The following is a 20,271-nucleotide window of genomic DNA, read 5'->3' as shown; positions in this document are numbered from 1 at the left end:
TTTAGTCACGTCTCCTTGACCAGCTCCGTCCATGCAAAGTCAAGGGCAAACATCCTTTCCTAAACACCTTCTCCATTCTCCCAAGACACTGAGTTCCCAACACCTATCACCTGCAACATGGCATTGAGTCCCTGGCACTGCCAGCACCCCACTGGAGTTGGGAGAGACAGATGCCCCATCCCGTGGGACCCTCCTAAGCACAACCCACTTCTGCAGCCTTTCTTCCCCAACATACCAGCCCAACATTTATCCAGCTATTTAAATTTCCTTCATTTTTCTTCTCAAGCCTACTGGCGAGTGGGCAGCCATCAGGAAGTTGGGAGTGGACAGAGCAGGGGAAGGAGGGGAGAGCACCATGAAGGATAAAAGGCTTCAAGCAGCTGGGCCTTTCCTCTGCCTCTTCACTTTCTGCTTTTAAAACCCTCCCACAGGCTCTTCTCTCCCTTCCCCAACATCCAGAGCCCCTTTCCATCACTAGGCCAGGCTGAAAGTGGAAGAAGCAGGGGGAGGGGGGTTCCTGTGTCAGTTTGGGAGTGGTAGATTTCCTCAAATCCTTCCTCAGCCTGATCCCATTTTCTGGATGGGTAAACTGATAGCTGAGGGATGAGGTGAACCCCTTGGGACCATCCTGAGTGTGTTGGCAGCCACATGCTCTGATAAAAAAAGGCATAGATGGAAAAAAGGTAAGAGGCAAGGAAAAGGGAAAAATAATGGGGAAAAGGCTGGAAAAAGCCAGTGACAGTTTAATGGGGCTGTTGACGAAATAATGACTGGTTTCAAGTCTGCTGGAGTGCGGCTGCTCTCTAATAACCCAGGACCTGATAATCTGCTGAGTTCATTACTGAGAGGGAAGGGGGAATGCAGGGGTAGAAGCCACTCAGTGGGATGCAGAGTGGTGGGCTGAGTGGCTGTGGGAGCAGGATGTCGGGGACAGCCCCTGGAGACAATCCATACTGGTGCCATGGGGTGATTGTGGCATCATGCCAGGCTGTCCAACCACCACCTAGCTCCTCCTCAGGATACCCAGGATGAGGATGGTGACTGTGGGGTGTCCCCCCACAAGACACAATGCCCAGGAAAGGCAGCACTCAGGGCAGGCAGCATTCAGGAACAGCAGCATCGTCCTTGGTGGCACCATGACCATGACTCAAGCCTGGCATTCAACTAATCTATGTGTCTGGCACACAAGGTCACCGATGCTCCCACCACCACCCGGCCACGGACAAGGACAGGGACAGTGCCAAGGCCTCCGGCACTACAGGAAGAGGCTGTGGTTCTCAGCCAGGTCCCAGCTGAGTCCCAGCCTGTGGCTGTGGAGAAGCTAGAAGACACCCTCACATGCCCAACCCCCACCAGTGTCAGTTTATTAAGTTGTTTGTAAATGTCTCTGCAATTAATCACTTGCCGATGTGGGGTGTCACATGGTGCTCGCCTACACAGGGCTATGAATAGTGAAAGCTGGAGAGAGGCCTGATCCGTCTTGCTCCGGAGTGACAGGCTCCTGCGTGGATCCATCTCTCCACCGGGCAATGCTGTACCAGCCCAGTGCAGCAGTGGTGCTGCAGAGCCTTCTGGCCCCTCACATCTTCACTGGGCTCAAGGACATCAGGGCAGGGGGCCCCAGTATCACCACGGCATCCTGGCTACACTCAGATGGGCCGTCAAGAGCTCACTGCCCATCTCTTACACCAGAAAACATTATGAAGGTGAGGGGAACCCCAAACCTCATGCTTAAGGGATCCAGGGGTTCCCAGCATCACTATTACAACCTTCCTGTCCACTGTCAGATTCTCTCAAGTGGGCCACCAGCAGCTCCCTATTCATCCCTTCCCCAAAGAACATGGTTAGAGATGAAGGGAACCTCAGATCTCATATTCATAGGATTCAGGAGGGTCCCCAGCATCCCCCTGCTGCACCCACACTTTGCCCCTGGTCTGTTGAGGTATGCAGGGAGGACAAACCCAGCCTTGGTTGGAAGCTTGGCTGGTTGGCAGCTGCAAAGACTTTGTTCGGCTCCTGGAGCAGGGCAAGATGAAAGGATTGGATGTCCTAGTGGTGAACGAGTGGGAAAGAGGGTAAGAGGGACAGTTGCATGGCCAGAGAGACATGGAGAAGGGGATGGATTGAGGGAATGGTGGTGGGGCAGGAGAGAGATAGAGGTGGGAAAGGAGGTAGGGAGAAAGGGATGGATGGATGGATGGATGGATGGATGGATGGATGGATGGATGGATGGATGGATGAGTGAATGGGTATCTAACAAAGCTGAGTACTAATGGTATTTCTGGGCACATCCCTGGGGTTTAGTGCCAGGCATCTGCTCCTGGCCCACAGAGTCCTGGGCACTAGAAGCCCCATAGGGCAGAAGGGGAGAGAGGTCATGAGACCAAGGGTGATGAAGGCTCTCCTCCTCTTCGCAACACCTGGGTCCTCACCCTGCCACAACAGTGAGGGGCCTGAGCCACACACTGGTATAGTTCAGGCTTGGGGGGTGCTGTTTGCAGGGGGAGGTGGGGACACGGGTCTTGTCTCCCTCTTGGAGGCTCCTCCAGCCCTTGCAGTGTTGCAGGTGACACTGCCAGCACCGTTGCCACCATCCCGCCCCCTGGCAGCGCCTGCAGGTGATTGACAGCCCTCCTGCTCCTACGCATGACTCACCGACAGCCCCTGTGGCGGCTCAGCACAAGGAGGGGGCGGTGGGACGCCCCCACGCAGGGCTGCCACAGACTCAGCAGGGAAGGATGCTCCCAGCCCTGCAGTTACACCAGCCCCCTGCATCCCTCCATCCCTGGGGACCAGCATCCCTGCCTCTCATCACCCCTGCACCGCCACATCTGTGGGGTTTAGTATCCCCACATCCCTGGAAACCAGGGAAAGAAGTCCCAGATACCTTCTGCCACTCAGGCTGAGCTCCAAGGATGTTCCCCACCATGATGGCTGTGAGATGAAGCTCAAAAGGTTTCCATGGCAAGTTGCAAGGTCACAAGCACCGTCAGGGAGCAGCAGCACACATCATCGGCCATGGGCTGTGGGGAGGAGTTCCCATGGCTGCCACGATCCAAAGAGACAGCTCCCAGCCTCTGGCTTTGACATGACCATTGTGCCTTGCACTGCAGGGGCCCAGGCCCTGAAACACACCTGCAAAAGTGTTTCTCGGTAGCTCCCACCCAGTCCTGGTGACCTACAGTGGCAGTCCAGCACAGACATCAACTCTGGCACTGACACAGTGTCCTGGCTGCTCAGCAATCCTGGCAGAGGATTGTTGGACTGGGCTGCCACTGCTCTGTCCCCAAAAGGGCAGCTCACTGCCCTCTCCATGGAACCCATTCTCTGGCAACCACCCAGCAAGTGCACCCAGGACCGTCCCTCTGCACTTCCAGGCTGGCAGCTCTCAGTGCCCACTGCCCTGCGCAGCTGGCAGAGACTTGAACACTCCCACTTCATTTCTTAAGACCTTTAATATCATCCAGAGGCAGCAGTGGGACACAGGGGTTGGTCCTGCCATCTCCATCCTGACAGATGAAGGACATAGACCGGGGGCACCCCCTTCCCAGTACTGGGTGAATATTGAGGCTCTTGTCACCCTGCCCTTCTCGGCATAGAGGGGACACTTCCCCAGGAGTGATGGGAGTATGATGATGCCATGCCTGGGGCCAGGCCATCCCATGTGAAGGGGTAGTCCCGCATCCCACAGGAAGGGCAGCTCCCACCTGACTTATCATTTTGGAGGAGAAAGACTTAAAAATGGGGGATGGATGATGAAATGTAAAAGCCCTCGACTGCAGCTCCCAGCCAGGCTCTGCTTCTCCTCCCAGAGCTGGGAAAAGAAGAGGTGGCCAAAGGCAGCTGGGGCATAGAGTCGAGGTGCTGACATCCTGTGGGCTGTCTGGCAATGGCTCCCAAGGCCAGCTCTGCTGGGGCAGGGGAGGTGGCCTCGCTGCCATCTCCCCTCCTGGCTGTCTGTGGTCCCCACAGTGGGAGGTGAGAGGGGCCAGTGGAGGCTCTGGAGGCAACAGGACCCCTGGCAGGTGCCGGGCTGGTGCAGGAGCCCGAGGGCTGCCCCCCTTGGAGACGAACCTGTGGCACAAGTGGAGAGCAAAGTATCAGCAAAGGGGACAGAGCAGGCACTTCCAACCCCTTCCCACCTTTGGGGACACATGTCATATCCCCAAGCCAGGATGGCAATATGACAGACAGAGCCATGGGCTCTCACTGTCACCAGATCAGGACAGGAGGTGCAGGCAGAGGGGAAACTCACTGGCATGTCAGTTTTCTAGCTCAGACGTTCCGCAGAAGCTGGGGACAAAGGGCAGACAGATCACCTTTCATCCTAAGCCTCCTCCTCCTCCATGTCTGGGCATCACTGGCAGCATGGCACCCAGGGGACACAGGGAAAACCCCCAGCAAGAGAAACCACGGTCGCCCCAGGGTCCCTGCGGTCCCAGAACCCCTTCCCATGCTGGCCCCGTGTTGGGGGACACTCACCCACTGTCCCCTGGGAGCTCAGGTGCTGGTCCCCTGTACCAGACCACACCACCACAAGCACACTGTGAAGCACAGCCCACAGCAAAGCCCCTGGGGCCCTCCCCACTGCCCTCTGTTATAAACCTGAGCCTGTGCAGGGGTTGCAGGGCAGCAAAGATGCTGCTCTCTGCCCTTGGGGCATCCCTGAGCACCCACTGGGTGATGCCCAGCTGATGCCAATGGGGGATTCCCGTGGCACAGCCCTGTCCCCTGGTTTACAGCAGCAACGAGGGCCCAAGTGATTGGCTTGGAGGTGGTGGGATCATCTCTGTCCCACCACCAGCCCCATGGCTGGGCAAGAGTCCAGCATCAGCACCCGCATGGTTGAGGGACACTCGATGGGTGACAGCCCCTGGGCAGGACAGCTGTGCAGACAGACAAGACAGCAGGATGGGGAGCTGATCTGTGACCAGGACAGCAAACCCACCCCTGTTAGAGAAAAAATCAGGAGCATGGCAGAATCTCCTCTTTTTGCATCACATGGTTTGGGACCCCCCTGGACCCAGGTGACTCCACCAGCCCCCCAAGGATCAACTAGCCCGCTCAAATCCATCACTGGAAATGATGCAGTTATAAGAGTAATGTAAAGTAAAAGCAATGGGAGCAGGAATGGGAGCCAAGATATCCCCCACCCAGGATTGGAAACCAGGACCCCCCCACCATGTGATGCAGGGGGGGATGCTGCCCCGCATGGAGGGCCATCCAGTGGCCCTGGATCACTCACAGTTAGAGGGTCAGTAGCAAAAGCAGCCACACTGTTCCTCATCTCGCTCTCATTGCCCCGCAGCGGGATGAGGGAGATGTTACCCAACCTGGCATCCTGCTGTGGCTGTACCACTCGCGTCTTGGGACGCTCCGAGGGCCATAGGACACCCCCGTTCTGCAGACAGAGGGGACAGTGACGGAGACTGGAGACTCATCCACCCCAGAACTTCTCTTTTGCCCTAGGATGCTGGTGTTTAGGGATGCTTGGATACCCCAAAGGGTTTCTGCTGGCCAAGCATCCCTCTGGGACCATCCCCCATGAGGTACCTCAATTTTACAGGGAGTGATCGTCCAGCCCGCTCCCTACCTGCACCTGGAGGAAGGTGGCAAACCACTCCCGCAGATCAGCCTGGGTGTCACAGCACAGGTACCTGTGGAAACAGTGTCAGCAGCCAGAGGAAGTGGTGGAGGCAAGCAGGGTGCCGCCTCTGCCCGCTCCAGGGACACCCGCCTACTCCAGAGAGCTCAGCTGCTGCTCTTCATGAGACCCCAGGGGACTGAAGGGGACAGCCACAGGCCCCAGGGGGAACCTGGATGGGGCCAGGAGTGCTCAGCCAGGCTGTCTCCACACTTATAATGTCCCTGCCAATGTCAGGAGGGTGCAACTGGATGACCTTCAAGGTCACTTCCCATCCAAATCATTTCATGGTTTCTATGATTACCCATCTCCCTCTGCCATGGCAAAGGCTCCAGAGAGCTGCCACATGTCCATCTGTCCCAGAGATAAGTTTAGTATCCCGTGTCACCTTCCCTCACCATTGCTGCTTCTCGTGCTTCTCATTTTCGTAGAATACTGTAAAGCCCCAGCTGGAAAAGGGGAGTAAAAACATTAATCCCAACACCCCACGCTCCGTCCTCTGTTGGCCAAGTACCCCAGCAAACCCCTCTAATCTCTCCCGATCCCCATCCCTGCAAACCCCCCACTGTCCCTGCAATTGCCCCCTCCAGCCCCACAAACCCTCCCCCAGTTCTGCAAATCCCCCCAGCCCCACAAACACCCCCGGGGACAGTGCCAGGAACAGGGCTCGGGAAAAAGACAGGGCAGGGACAGCGCTGAATACAGGGCCGTGGACAGGGCTTTGGACAGTGTTGGGGACAGCCCAGTCCCTGCTGGTTGGACCGGGCCGCAGCAGCGTCCTACAGGGCTGGTCTGACACCTGGTGGCAGGAGGCCTGGCCAGCAAGGGACAGGTCCAGCAGCCAAAACTGTCCCTGTCCCCATCTCCACTCCTATCCTCATCCTTTGGCCCCACGGGCCACCCTTTTGCTGCTCACCACGTCGGAGGTCGAAGCTTCTTTTTAACGCCCAGGTAGACCTTCAGGTTTCGGACAGGCCACTCCTTCTCCGGCTTGTGACTCTGGGGAAACAGGGAACGGGCCCTGGGCTGGTGGCTGCCAGACCTGTCCCACCCACCTCAGTGCCCACCGTTGCTGAGATAGGGTCTGACCCCCAGCAGGGAGGAAAAGCTGTAGTGATATAGTGACAGGGAGGAAGCCCCACATGGAGCACAGCATGTGTCTGCCACCCATGGCAAGTGCCACAGGTAGCAGGAAAGGGACACAGGTGGCCTGTCCCCCCTAGACAGTGCCAGTTGCCTTCAGAGGTGGGACCAGCACTGGCATGTTGTGACAGGGTCTCGAGAGCCTGGCACTAGACATTCCCCATGGAATCCCCACCTCATACCCCTCCTCAGCATCACGGCCACATCCATGCCAGTAGTGGACCCAGACGCACTCTCCAGACCCACTCTGCCCAGAGCACATTCCTAAATGTCCCACCATCATCATGGCACAGCATGACAACCCTTCCAGTGCTGGCTGTGCCTTGCCACAACCCAGAAGCAGGCGCCACACTGGGGACCCCAGGAACCCTCCATCCATGTTCACATGCAAGCAGTGTTGACTTACAAGAGCCCGATCCAATGCCCACAGGATGAGGAAGCAGCTCAGCCCATCCCCATCCTCTGGTCCCTTCCCCAGACCCAGCTCTGGCTGCCTGGAGTGAAGGATAGCAGGACTCCCAAGCCAGAAGGGCCAAATGGGGAGAGATGGTAGCACCAGAGACAGTTCCAATGATTGGCACATGTGTGCTGTGGGATTGGATTTGAGACTGACCCTGGACTGGATCTGAGGTCAACCCTGGGCAGACTTGTAAGGGCAGAGGGCGTGGGAGCCCCTGCACAGCAGCTAAGCCCCTCGTTCCCCTCCCTACTCACGCTCTCCAAGGGGGAGCTCCACTGCCTCAGGCTCTGTTCAACAGAGGAGAGGGGTTAAAGCAGAGGTGGGGCACCCCTCCCTGCAGCCCCCTGTGCCCACGGGCAGGGCATAGGGATGCAGTGGTGATGTGCTAGGGTGCAGTGTCAGATCAGGGCAACCAGGAACTGAAGGGCAGGGAGTGGCTGCCCCTCTACAGCCAGCATGCCAGCATGTCCCCCCTCAGCCCTGGCACTGCCCAAGAGCTCCAGGATCTGCTCCAGGTCTGGGTGACAGCACTTCTGGGGCCATCTCTGGCACTGCCCACACTGCCCATGACTGCCTGCACTGCCCGAGTGATGCCAGCCCACATGGGTCCCATGTCCTCAGGGAATCCCCACAAAGTCACAGTGTGGCAGGGCAAGGCAGGGCAGGGCAGGGACAGGGAAGGGCCAGAAAAGGGCCAGGGAGGGAAAAGGGCAAGGGAGAGGGAAGGGAGAGGGAAGGGAGAGGAGAGGGAGAGGGAAGAGAGACAGAAGGGAGAGGGAAGGGAGAGGAAAGGGAGAGGGAAGGGAGAGGGAAATGAGAGGGAAGGGAGAGGGAAGGGAGAGGGAAGGGAGAGGGAAGGGAGACGAAAGGGAGACGGAAGGGAGACAGAAGGGAGAGGGGAAGGCAGGGCTCACCCGCACTTCTTTGTACAGGCGCAGCCAGGAGTGGTTGAGGATGAAGTAGCGGACGTGGAAGCCAGTGCTCAGCCCAAGCCCCAGCAGGTTCCTCTCCTCCCGGAATTTCATCATGCCATGCTTGCAGTCACCCACTCTGCTGGCTGGGGGCACATGCCTGAATGGCTCCAGCCCCCCAGGGGGGTCAGGCCACCCAAGGAGGGCACAGCCCAGGCCAGGCAGGGCAGGCAGGACCAGCTTCCCTAGTGCTCTGGGCACAGCATTTGGCCATGACTGTATCAGGGGGCTCCAAATCATGCTAACTGAGATGGTGCCTACTTGCATGGATCCCATACTATCCTCTTCTCCATTCCCAACCCCTTCTCCATCCCCTTCCCTCCACTCTGCATCCCCATCTGTGTGCCCATCCCATCCCATCGCATCCCATCGCATCGCATCGCATCGCATCCCATCCCATCGCATCGCATCGCATCGCATCGCATCCCATCCCATCCCATCCCCTCCCATCCCATCCCATCCCATCCCATCCCCTCCCATCCCATCCCATCCCACCCCATCCCACCCCATCCCATCCCATCCCATCCCACCCCATCCCATCCCATCCCATCCCATCCCCTCCCATCCCATCCCATCCCATCCCATCCCATCCCATCCCATCCCATCCCATCCCATCCCATCCCATCCCATCCCATCCCATTCCATCCCATTCCATCCCCTTCCTTCTTTCCCTGCCCAAACCATGGCCCCTGCCTCTCACCAAGGTAGATGAGCATGTTTTCCATGGACACCTGCTTCTTCACCACCAAGTAACTCTCTGTCCCAAGGCAGTGCAGGATGGGCAAAACTTTCTCCGAGTAATGCAAGGGCCGCTCTGTCAGTCGGGAGACAGGCAGGTCTCAGGAAGTGTACCCTGGCCCAGTTCCCATCCAGAGAGTGTCACACTTGTGCCCTGAGGGTCTGGCATGGTCTTGCCACTAAACTATGTCCCCAAGTGCCACATCTACAGTTCTTGTCAATTTCTCCAGGGACAGTAACTCCACTGCTGCCCTAGGCAGCCTGTGCCAGGGCTGAACAACTCTTTCGTTGAAGGAATTTTCTCAAATATCGAGCCTAAACCTCCCCTGGCATAACTCGAGGCCATTTCCTCTTGTCCTGTCACTTGTTACCTAAAAAAGATTGACCCCCCCACCCACTGGCAGCAGAAGCTCAAGGCACCAGCAGGCAGGACCAGGGTCTCATCCTGTTTCTGTTGATCTCTCCCTTGCTGCTGCCTATGGCCAACATAGAGCTGCTCACTTTGGTGGCCAGAGAACATGGACACCTCTCCCCATCAAGCTTCAAAGGCACTTGAACTCCTAAGGATACAGACAGACATCCTGGCCCAAACTCCAGCCCATCTGCAGTACTCGGCCATGTGCAAGCTGAATGAGGTAAGCAACTGTCCTCCCCAGAGCACCTGGAGCCCATCCCAGATTGCTCCATGATGCAATCACAAGGGGAGATTTTTCATACCCATCCCTATATCCATTCCTATCTCCATCTGCATCTCTATTCCCATCCATCTGCATCACCATGTCTATCGTCTTTTCCATCCTCATCCCCACTTCATTATCATCTCTAACTTCATCCCCATCTCTGCGTGTAACATCATCCCCACCTTCATCTCCATCTCTCTATCCCCATCATCACCACCCTCATGTCCCTGCACCAACCTGCCTCTTCCCTCTCATTCACTTCAAAGCAGCTCCAGTAGTCCTTCTCCTTCATGGCAATTTTCCGCCGGTCTAGGATCTCAAAGGTGAGCTCCTCGGCTGTCATCGTGGCTGGGATCTGAGAGGGAAGGGCAAGCCTCCATCAGTCAGTGTCCAGGGCCCTTCCATCCTCACACCACAGAGGTACCAGCTCAGTGTGAGTCTCCCATGCTACCACAGAGGCTTGGACATACAACGAGGGGATCCCTGTCCCCTCTTCACCCTCTGCACCCCCTGCCCAATCGCTCACCTTGACATGCTGCTCTGTCTCTGTCTTCTTCTCCTCCAGGTAGACAGTGCAGATGAAGTCCCCAGCTTGCTGGAGGGCAACAGTAAAGTGCTTCAACCTGCAGCTTCCCATGTGTGGGTGAAATCCCCCCCACCAGTGTGGACATCCCTTGCCCAGGGCATGTCCAGGAGATGCTACAGTAGACACTGGAGGCCTCAGGAGAAGATGTCCCCATGTCCAGGACCCACCTGTGTACCACTGGATGATGCCTCCCGCATCTTCATAATGGCTGTGATTTCATCTTGCTGCTTCTTCATCTCTTGGTCATTGACCTGCCGGAGAAGAGAAGCCATCATGGCTGACCAGATCATCCTGGCTCCAGGCTTCAGATTTCCAAGATTTGAAAAGACATGGTCCTCTCTCTTCCTCTCTCTCCAAAACAAGATGTCCACAGAAAAGCATCTGATTTCCTTCTCCTTCCACCTCTACATTCCTTGTGAATGTCCACACACACTAGGACCCAGGGGTGAACCTACGTCAAAGATCTCCACATAGTGACTGATGAGGTCCTCCACCACACGTCCTGCCTTGTAGTCCTTCCCATCCGTCTGGAAGAGTGTGGGCCCGAAGACAATAGCCAGGTTGTGTGTGTTCATCTGATTCTCTCCAGAGAAGCACTGCACCCTGTGGGGAACTCTGTCAAGATCCCTGCCCCAGAGCCCCCCCACAGACCCCTCCCTTCAACCCCCATGCAGGACACGATGCTTGCCAACAGGCACAGCTTGACCCCAGACTCCTCTCCTTTCCTTGCTGGGGACATGAGCCGAAGGATGAGGGCTCTCCCACACCCCAGAGCCACCCAGGAGTCCACAGGGGATGCCCCCCAGGCCGATGCCATACCGGAAGAGGTGGTTGATGAGCGCCTTCAGTGTGGCACGGTTCACTGGAGGGAGGGCAGCCAGGAGCTGCCGGTACTCGCCAACCTTCGCCTCCTCATCCTCCAGCGCTGCCAGAGAGAGAGAATTAATATGGAGCACAAAGCGGAGATTAAGGCTCAGGCCCACGTCATCCTTTCTACAGACTTCACTTCCCCTCTCCTGTCCCACTGTGGGAATGGAGCATCCCAAATCCATGAGGCCAGAGAACATCCCAGATCTACAGAGCCAGAGCATGCCAGAGCTGAAGCATCCTAGAGGCATGGGACCAGAGTAACCCAGCATCATGGGGCTGGAGCATCCCAGCATCATGGAGCCAAAGCACTCCAGTTCCATGCAGCCAGAATGTCCCAGCTCCATGGGACTGGAGCATCCTAGCTGATCAGCATCTCAGTTCCATGGGGCTGGAACCTGCCAGTTCCAAGGTGGCAGGAGCACCCTAGGGCTGGAGAATCCCAGGTCCATGGGGTGATAGCACACCTTTATGGAGCTGAATCCATAAAGGTCAGGGCACTACAGCTCAATGGGGCCACAGCATCTCAGCTCTGCAGGGCTAGATTGCCCCAGACTCATGGGAACAGAGTATCTCAGCATAATGGGACTGGAACATCCCAGCTCTCTGAAGCCAGAGCATCCTAGCTCCATGCAGCTGTAGCTGGTGTCTGTTTTTCTGCTGGGTGCAGCTATCCCTAGTGTCCAATGAGCAGATCCAGAAGGGAAGGGGATCTGGCTGTCTCCCCTGGCTCAGCCCCACCCTTGCCAGAGCATGAGTCTGTACAGGGGCAGCATGAACACACTCCACTCCCCACCCACCAGTTAGACTCCAGCACAGAGGAACATGTGGAGCCCAGACATGTTTCTCCAATCCACGAAGGGGAAAAATAGGCCACACAGAACTGGGTAGCCCATGCCCCTCCTCCTGCCAACCCCAAGCAGCCCCCAGGGCTCACCCGTTGCCCACAGCCAGTCCGGGGCCCACCGCCGAGTAAAGAGCCCATCCCCAAGGTCACGGAAGAAGCGTTTGAGGGTGTTGGCCACATCGTCCACCTGGTGCTCGCCCTCCTTCAGGCGGACACGGCGCGCATCCCGCTGCAGCATCTCCAGAAGGCTGGTGGTCTTGGAGTTCTGCCCGCTCTTGCGGTAGATTCCCTCAGATGTCAGCCCTGTGATGGAACCAGTGGGGATAAGACCTCCTCTGCAGGAGACAGACCCGACTCCTCGCTGCTCACCATCAAACACTGCCAGGTGCCACAGTATCCCATCCCACAGGTGCTCCAGTGACTGGAGCCAAAGCCCTGCGAGAGATGGAGCCCTCCCACAGAGCTGGAGCAGACCTTCAGGGACGGAGGGAAACGTATCAATAAGCATGTAGGGTTCTCAGCCTGCCACGCCACACCAGTGGGGTGACCTGGACGCCACGCTCTGGTCCCTGCTAGCATCCCAGGACTTGACCCATACCGCACTGGGTAATGTAGTCAATGCAGCGGTCCACCAGCAGTGGCACGTCCGACTCTGTCATCTGCTGCTCCGACAAGGTGTCTCCCGAGCTGCCCGCAGCCTTCTGGATGGCGTGGACCCAGCCGAGGAAATCCAGCTTCCGCTCCCCTTGGATGTACAGTGTCCTGCCAGCACATCTGGGCTCAACAGGGGGAGAGGTGTTCCCCCACACCCCACTGCATGTCTGCAACCCCCAGGAAGGCTGGCCCTGTGGGCCTGCAGGTGATCCCAACTCAATTTTGGGGGTCTAGAGTCATGGCTGGGAGGGTAAAGACACTCCAGAACAAGGAGGGGTATTTGGCTTGGGGGGCCCTCCCTCTCCCCCACTGTCTTACCTCCGCCTCTCCACCAGCACCAGAACCTCATGGTCCCCCTGGATGGCTGAAAAGCAGGCAGGGAGCCTATCACCTTTGGGAACGTGGGGTGCCACAGCTCCCCTAGACCCACATGCTGTGGGAAGCTCTGCCAACAGGTCCAGCTCCAGTTCAAATAAGACAAGCAGAGATTTGGAAGAGGATGAAGAGGGGGAAGAGGATGGAGAGGAGGAAGAGGAGCTGCATTCCGTCTCATTCAAGGGACACTGAGCTCCACAGGAGCAATACCCACCAGACTCCCACCAAAAGCTAGGTGCACCCTAGGGCAGGATTTGGGAGACACGCCTCCCTCCCAGACAGGGGGCCCTGCCAGCAGAGCAGGGGTACTCACAGAGCTCCTGCAACTTGCGCAGCTGGAGAGGCTCCTGCCGACGGCCATCCTCAGAGCAGACATGGAGCGTGGAGCCAACCAGGGCAAACCAGCCCTCCTGGGCCTGCTCCAGGGTGAGACCCCCTTTGTAATGCAGTCGGCCAAGCCGCTCAAAGTCTAGTGCCAGCAGCTCCTCGGCACGGGGCTGGACAAAGGACTGAACCAGGGAGGAGAAGAATCCATCAGCACCACTGCATCCAGTTGCCACCAGCACCCAGGGCGACCCCAGGCCCCTGCATCCCACCTTGGCAATAGACTTGAGCCATTCTCGAGCAGAGTCAGGGCTCTCCAGCCCGAAGAGGTAGAGTCGATCTGCCTCAGTGTACACCTCAAATGTGCTCTCGATCCTTCAGGAGGGAGAAAAAGGGGAGCCTGGGTGCTCATGGGGTGACATAAAGCTTGGTGAGCAATAGGGGTGTTCCAGGGGTGGGAGCATCCTGCTGCATGGCTGCTGATGGCTCTGATAACGGCTGATCTAATATGGGATTCCCCCACCATGGCCCCAGGCACTCCAGCATCCCTGTGCTGCCGGATGCGTTCCAACAGGGGACATAGGGACTGCACAGGGGCCACAAAATGATTTCAAAATCCCTCTGGATGGGGTTCCAGAGGGATTGCAAAGCAGCTGCAAAGAGGTCACCAAGGTGTTACAAAAGTATTGGAAAAATGCTCCAAAGGGGCTGCAAATTACTTACACAGAATCCCTGCAAAGCCATAGGTTAAGGGGCCATTGGTGGGATCGGGGACTACAGTCCCCTCATGTCATCCCTCATGTGGGCCACTGCAGCTGTGCCAGGCCCTGCAGGAATGGAGGGGCTGTTGGGGAGCTCCAGGGGAGTGCAACCTTACCCATGGGCATGGAGTGGGTTGTTCACCAGGCAGACAATTTCCTCCACCCTGATCTCGCCATTGGGCACAGTGTTACGGTCGTTCTCATAGTAGCTGAGCACACCATCCTGCAGTGTGCACCACCGTCGGCTGAACTCTGCACAGCACAGGAGAGCACTGAGCAGCCGCTCTGAGCTCTGCACCACCCCACAGCACCCACCAAACCAGCCTGAGCACTCCAGCAGCACTCACTGGGTGCCCATCTGATGTGACCACCCATCAAACCAGGCTACCAGGTGATGCTGCACTTCCCCGCCACCTTTTCAATGCCTGAGAGAACAGGGGAGGGTGCAACTTCCCCTCTCAGAGGAAATTGCTATGAATCTCCCAGTTCCCTTTTCCCTGTCTCACACACGTACCTTCTGGGCCCTTCCGCTCACTGATGGGCTTGACCATGGAGGGGGTCTTGTAGAGGAAGCCACTGTGAGTAACGGAGGGCAGGTGCACAGAGTAGGGCTTCTCCTCACTGCACACCATCTCCAGGCGTGGTGGCTCTGCAAGCAGGGAAATCAGTCTGTCATGGGGAGCTGCCCGCCTCCCCAGCTGCACAAGGCAGCTGGGTTTCCCCATCTCAGCCCAAGGAGCATCTCACAGGCTGCATCCCGAGTTCTCACCACAGCACAGCCGGGGTGCAAGGAACAGTGGTGGTATCCAAATCCAGGGCTGCCTGGGAGTCATCCTACATCCTGAGTCCTCCCCAAAGCCCTTCCCTAAGCAGAGCTGGGACTGGATGGGAACCATGTACGGAGGTGGGGCCCAGGCTCCCCCACCACTGAGGTCACTCCCAGGCTGTCCCAGAATCCTGATGCTCTGCAGGAAGTGCAGGGCAAAGCATCACAGTCCTGCAGCTGAAATAACAGCCCAGGGCTCTGTCACTACCTCCTCATCTGATCACAGTCATGTCCCCTGTCTCGATTTCCCTACCTTGCCAGCAGGACGCAACCCCCACTTCCTCCAGAATGAAGCAGAGATAAGATGCAGGTACACCCCTGCATCACACCCAGGTCAGAGTGTAGGGTGCCTGGAGCTCTAGAGGTGGGGAATCCAGGATGAGGCAAATCTCTGGTTCCCCAGTCCAACCCTGCTTCACACAGTGCTGGGCTCATACACCCCAGCAATCCCAGGACACTGGAGATTGCTGGCCCCAGCAGTATGAGCCAAAGCTTTGGACTTCTCTGAGTCACTGGGGTGGCCTGAGAGACCTCGCAGCCCTCCCAGACACCTTTAGCGATGACATGTCAGGAAGAGCTAGGCCAGTGCCAGACCTGCGCAAATTCCAACTTCTGCCAACAGACTTGGCTGCCGAGGCGAGGAGGGAGGTGACAGCTCTGGCAGGTGCTGGCTAGCCCCTCACACATCTGTTCCACCTGCCCAAGTGTTCCTGCCCACCCGCCCAGGGCCTGTATTAGGGTGCAGATCCCATGGGAGCCGTCAGCCCTCCTGAATCAAGTTCAGGGGCAGGGGTGCACATCCAGCAGAACGGGACTGCTCATTAGGGGGGTCGGCCCTCCTGCCCCAGGGACGTGCTGGACGTGGGGGCTGCCCATCTGAAAGAGGAATGTCCCTTGAAGCTACCTGGAATGCCCACAGCATGCCAGGATGGTGTGGGAATACTCTCTCCTATCCCTTCCGGTGCCTGCAACACCAGCTGGCATCCCCAGATGGGCTCCAGACCTGTGCTCCCAGCTGGGATTGAGCTCCCAGGGGTGCAGGGGAGCCCCACAGCCTCTCTTCCTTCTCACAGGGTACACAGAGCCCCAGCAGTGCTAGCAGATGGTGAGCCTCCTGCTTGGAATCTGCTGGGCAGAACACAGAGCTGGGACTAGCCCAACACATAGCTGTGTCCCCCAGAACAGCCCAGCAGCAACTCCAGGAATGTTGTCAGTGGGTGTGAGCCCATGGCAGAGCTTCAAGGGGTCAGCCCTTACCTGAAGTTTTGTTGTGGTGCAGGAACTCCATCTGCAGCCGCTGCCCACTTCTCTCAGCCAGGGCCAGAGGCGTTGGGCACTGGGGGTCCCCGGTGTCACAGGTCACCGATGCCCCACAGAAGAGCAGAGCCTGCGTCTCTGCCAGGTCACTGGTGGTGACGGCCGCACACAGAGCCTGCAGCAGAGCCAGGAGGCCAGTGGTGAAGCTGCTGGCTGCCACCAAGGACGAGGAGGAGGAGGAGACCCCCAGCAAAAGGAGCCGTGTGAGTGCAGTGAGCTGCCGGACCCCTGGCTGCCTCCCGGCCGCCTCCCAGCCGCCTGGTCAGAACAAAGGAGGCTCAAACTGGGAGAAAAAGTTTGGAGCCGGCAGCGAATCCCTCCCTTAAGGAGCCGGGGTGAAGTCATACGGCAGCGGGGCGGGACAGCCAAGCCAGAGTAGGAAAACAAACAAGCCCACATGTGAATTCCCTTGGCTGACTGGGCCCCCGTGTGCCCCCACCGTTTGTGCAAACACTGGAGAAGCCATGGCACAGGCGAAGCCACAGCAGAGCAGGAGGCGAAGGTCAGCAGCCAGAGCACCAGGATGGCATTCCCTGTGTGATATTTCTTGTGTGACGCTCTAGTCTGCTACTCTGCCAGCAGCCAGCACAGCGAATGGGAACCGTGGCTGGTGATTAGGAGTGCTGGCCAGATACTCCTGGGGAGGGATGACAAGCTGCCTCAACTGGGGTGTGCCCCCAGCACCAGCTCACCTAAGCCCTATCCAGCCCAGAGCTTGACCCCAAAACAATTTCCAAGCCAGGAAGAGGTAAACCCTGGCTGTGGTAGAGAGATCCCATCTTGGACACAGCTCTCCAGCCTGGACATGAAGCTGGTTATGCCCCGTGGCAGAGATGTTACCTTGTCCCCAGAGCTGGTTCATCCCTCCTGGAGACCCTAGGCTTTGGCTTGGGGTGCACAGTGAGGACACAGGGTGTGCAGTAGAGGCTAGGGTGATACAGGCAGGGAGGATATCCTGTGTGGACACAGACTTCACTCCCAAAAGGGCCTCATGACCTCAGCTCAGCACCGCTTTGTGCCCAGGCAGAATCCCCAAGCAGGCGCCCATCCCTGCGGGCCACTGACCCTGTCAAGCTCCTCCTGGTTGCCGAAGAGTGGGTGGTAGTGGCGGTACTTGCCCTCCCGGTATTTGGCGATGATGAAGCGCCTCCGGTCCTGGCTGCCGCTGGTGGGGCTGATGGCCTCACTGGGAGGCACATTTGCAGCCCAAAACTGGTTTGCCATCGCGTTGCCAAACTGCTGGAAGAGCTGTGGGGACAAGGAGACGCCAGTGTGACAATACTGCTGGGGCACGTGGGGGAGCTTGCTGGTTGCTGCCCCGGAGGAACAGTGGGGTGCATGAAGAGCATGGGTGGTGTAGGGGAGCGGGGAGCGGGGAGCGGGGAGTGGGGAGCGGGGAGTGGGGAGTGGGGAGCGGGGAGCGGGGAGCAGGGAGCGGGGAGTGGGGAGTGGGGAGCGGGGAGCGGGGAGTGGGGAGTGGGGAGTGGGGAGCGGGGAGTGGGGAGTGGGTAGTGGGCAGAGTGCAGGTGCACCCACCCACTGCAGGCACGCAGCATCTGACAGCCCGCATAGCTGCCAGCTCCCCTTCCTGCTCCGGAAAAATCACATCTGGAAAGCAGCACCCAGCTGTGGGAGGTGGAGTGGTGCTCAGTATCCAAGGGGACAGATTCAAAGCGCTTTTGGTGGCCCCTCGCCACCCCGCTACCCACAGCTGAGCAACGCCTTTAAGAGATTTATCAGGGAGACTCACATCAGCTCAATACCCACAGGAGACTGCCAGCACCCCGCAGTTCTCAGGGGTGGAACGGGTGCATGCAAGAGTCGAGGAGGGGCGGTGCGAGCGGAGGCCCTGGGGATGCTGGGGTGGTTTCAGGCAGCGTTCCCAGAGAGGGGAGGGGAAGGGGAGCAGCCGCAGGCAGCAGCTGGAAGCCTGTGGGAGCTCGGGGAGCAGGCAGTGCTGGAGGCGGGGGCTGCGCGGGTGGGACGCCAAGCAGGAATGCAGGATCTGAGCAAGATGGATGGAAAGACGGGAGCCAGCCAGGCTCTGCCGGCGGGAAATGGCTGCCAGGTTAGCTCTTGAAACGAATCCCAGCTCCCCCCGCCCACCCACTCCCGGCCCAGGCTGCGCCGACACATTCCTCCGCGCCGGCGGCCATACCGGTCCGGGCGACTGCCCCGCCCTTGGCCCCGCTCCAGCCCCACAGCCACGGCCCCACAGCCGCCCCACAGCCGCGGCCCCACAGCCACGGCCCCACAGCCACGGCCCCACAGCCTTGTCCCCCCCACAGAAAAAGACACCATCTGTCTGTGGCACATTGAGCACCGCTTGTCCTCGCCAGCACGCTGAACTGGCCGCCACAGGTCCACAGGGACAGAATGAAAGACTGCTGGGGGTCCTGTCCCCAGGCAAGCCACACCACTGTGTTCGGAATCAGCCTGGAAGAGCCCTGCCGTGCGCCAGCACCCCCCAGGTCACGGCCAGCAGCTCCACAACGCAGAGCGAACACGGTTTTGCCCCCCAAAAGGGCTTTTTGGGACCAGTCTGTGCCACTACCTGAATCAGCTCCTCAGTCCACACCTTCCTGTCCATCTTCAGGCTCCGGACTTTGGTGATGCCAGGGCCCAATCCCCGGTGTTCCCCTGCCAGGGAGATGAGCCATTAGGGACCCATTTTGAGGTGGGAAAAGTCTGGGGGTCCCCAGGGATCCCCATCTCTGCTCTTCTGGATATGGGTACCTGCACATCTCTTGCAGATGACAACACAGAGGTTGATGGAGGCCCAGTCGGGTTTAGAGGAGCCACAGTCAGCACAGAAGCGGTTGGACTCCACCGTCCAGATCCTCTTGGCCACCTCCGAGTTGGAGAGTGCCTCAGTGATGGACTGCTGCATGGCCTCCACCCATTCCTCCTTCTCCTGCTCCGAATCAGCAGAGAAGCTGCCAGGAGGGACAAGGGACAAATACCATGGTTTGGGGTGGGCAGCACCCTCAGCACCCTCTCCCCACCCTGGAGGTGGGTGCCTGAAGGTCTTACCTGAAGATCCTGTACGGTGTGGTGAGGTCAAAGCCCCGGCGATCCACTTCCTTTACATTCCCCACATTCATCTCAATGTAGGTGATGCCAATCCTCAGCCGATAGTCCTGGTGGGGGAGAGTGGGCAAGGGATGATGGGCGGATACATGACGGGATCCAGTGCCTTGAAGCTGGGGTAACTCTGTCCCTTCCCGGCCCAGTTCTCATCCTGGGGGTACCTTGGGCACCAGAGATTCTGGAAGCAGCTACAGCAGATCTGATACTCCTGGGAGATCCCAAGGCTCAGAGCCAGCAGAAAGGGAGGGCTCAGAGGGCAGTACCCTGTGGCTTCTGTGCTGTCCCCATTTGAGGGATGGCAGGCCTAGGTGCCCTGGCTCACTGCTGCTCTGCCCAAGTTGGGAGTGCAAAGGGAAGGGGTCCCCCTTGAAATGGCATCAGGGTCGCCCATAGTGCAACAGTCCCTCCAGCAACCCACCTCCGCATTCTTGTAAAGGAACACTTTGTCCCCAGCCACCACCACAAAGAGCTTGTGCTTAAAGCCCCGCAGCTCCAGGAAGCCACTCTTATCGACTAGTTCAGTGGCACTGTCGGTGGCCAAGGACATCAGCGTCCTCTCTGGAGCTTTGCTCTTCTGCTCCTCTGCAATCTGCTGCAGGGTCCATATCCACTCATTGCGGTCTGCTGTGGGGCCAAAGGCAAGATGGGTCAGGATCAGCCTGGCCCCAGGAGCCACTGGGACTCATCCTTTGGGCTGGGAAGGGAGAGCAGCTGGGGAACAGAGCCCCCTGTCACTCACCATCATTCTCTGCGCGGAACACAAAGTTGCGGTTGTTGGTGACAACCTCAAATTTCTGGTCTCCAATGCTGGAGACGCGGGAGATGGAGGAGACGGGAATGAGCCGCTTGGAGTAGGTATCCTGAGTCAGGGAGTGGGGAGACAATGCTGCTCATGTCGGTGGTCTCGGGGAAATGGGGCAGGTAGTGCCCCAGGTTCCCAGTGCTCCAGCTCCAATGTCCAGGAGGCTGTGAGCCTCCCACATCTCAT

The 20,271-nt window shown here is 58.3% G+C and overlaps 1 protein-coding gene across 6 annotated transcripts in view; it reads right to left on the bottom strand.

Moving 5' to 3' along the window:
* Positions 1-3,436: 3,436 nt before the first annotated feature.
* ARAP1 (ArfGAP with RhoGAP domain, ankyrin repeat and PH domain 1) overlaps positions 3,437-20,271 on the bottom strand; it is a 36,428-nt gene continuing 19,593 nt past the window's right edge. For 4 of the 6 annotated variants that reach the window (XM_063393677.1, XM_063393684.1, XM_063393682.1 and 1 more), the window contains 28 exons: positions 20,023-20,143; positions 19,702-19,907; positions 19,227-19,333; positions 18,930-19,129; positions 18,748-18,833; positions 17,259-17,441; positions 16,134-16,308; positions 14,565-14,699; positions 14,167-14,302; positions 13,562-13,664; positions 13,279-13,474; positions 12,909-12,954; positions 12,535-12,698; positions 12,027-12,239; positions 11,042-11,147; positions 10,678-10,825; positions 10,390-10,473; positions 10,163-10,231; positions 9,874-9,991; positions 8,919-9,032; positions 8,162-8,304; positions 7,502-7,534; positions 6,561-6,643; positions 6,043-6,093; positions 5,594-5,657; positions 5,246-5,401; positions 4,256-4,293; positions 3,437-4,074 (listed from right to left, as the gene is read on the bottom strand). In XM_063393677.1, coding sequence (XP_063249747.1) covers positions 4,276-4,293; positions 5,246-5,401; positions 5,594-5,657; positions 6,043-6,093; positions 6,561-6,643; positions 7,502-7,534; positions 8,162-8,304; positions 8,919-9,032; positions 9,874-9,991; positions 10,163-10,231; positions 10,390-10,473; positions 10,678-10,825; positions 11,042-11,147; positions 12,027-12,239; positions 12,535-12,698; positions 12,909-12,954; positions 13,279-13,474; positions 13,562-13,664; positions 14,167-14,302; positions 14,565-14,699; positions 16,134-16,308; positions 17,259-17,441; positions 18,748-18,833; positions 18,930-19,129; positions 19,227-19,333; positions 19,702-19,907; positions 20,023-20,143 — 3,258 coding nt within the window. In that variant the 3' untranslated portion in view covers positions 3,437-4,074; positions 4,256-4,275. The remainder of the gene's footprint in view (positions 4,075-4,255; positions 4,294-5,245; positions 5,402-5,593; positions 5,658-6,042; positions 6,094-6,560; positions 6,644-7,501; positions 7,535-8,161; positions 8,305-8,918; positions 9,033-9,873; positions 9,992-10,162; positions 10,232-10,389; positions 10,474-10,677; positions 10,826-11,041; positions 11,148-12,026; positions 12,240-12,534; positions 12,699-12,908; positions 12,955-13,278; positions 13,475-13,561; positions 13,665-14,166; positions 14,303-14,564; positions 14,700-16,133; positions 16,309-17,258; positions 17,442-18,747; positions 18,834-18,929; positions 19,130-19,226; positions 19,334-19,701; positions 19,908-20,022; positions 20,144-20,271) is intronic. The other 2 variants (XM_063393679.1, XM_063393678.1) reach the window with 2 other exon arrangements.

Source organism: Prinia subflava, chromosome 3 (assembly GCF_021018805.1).
Source record: "Prinia subflava isolate CZ2003 ecotype Zambia chromosome 3, Cam_Psub_1.2, whole genome shotgun sequence".
Lineage (NCBI taxonomy): Eukaryota > Metazoa > Chordata > Aves > Passeriformes > Cisticolidae > Prinia > Prinia subflava.
The sequence above is the reverse complement of the archived record's forward strand: the minus strand, read 5'-3'. Positions and strand labels throughout refer to the sequence as shown.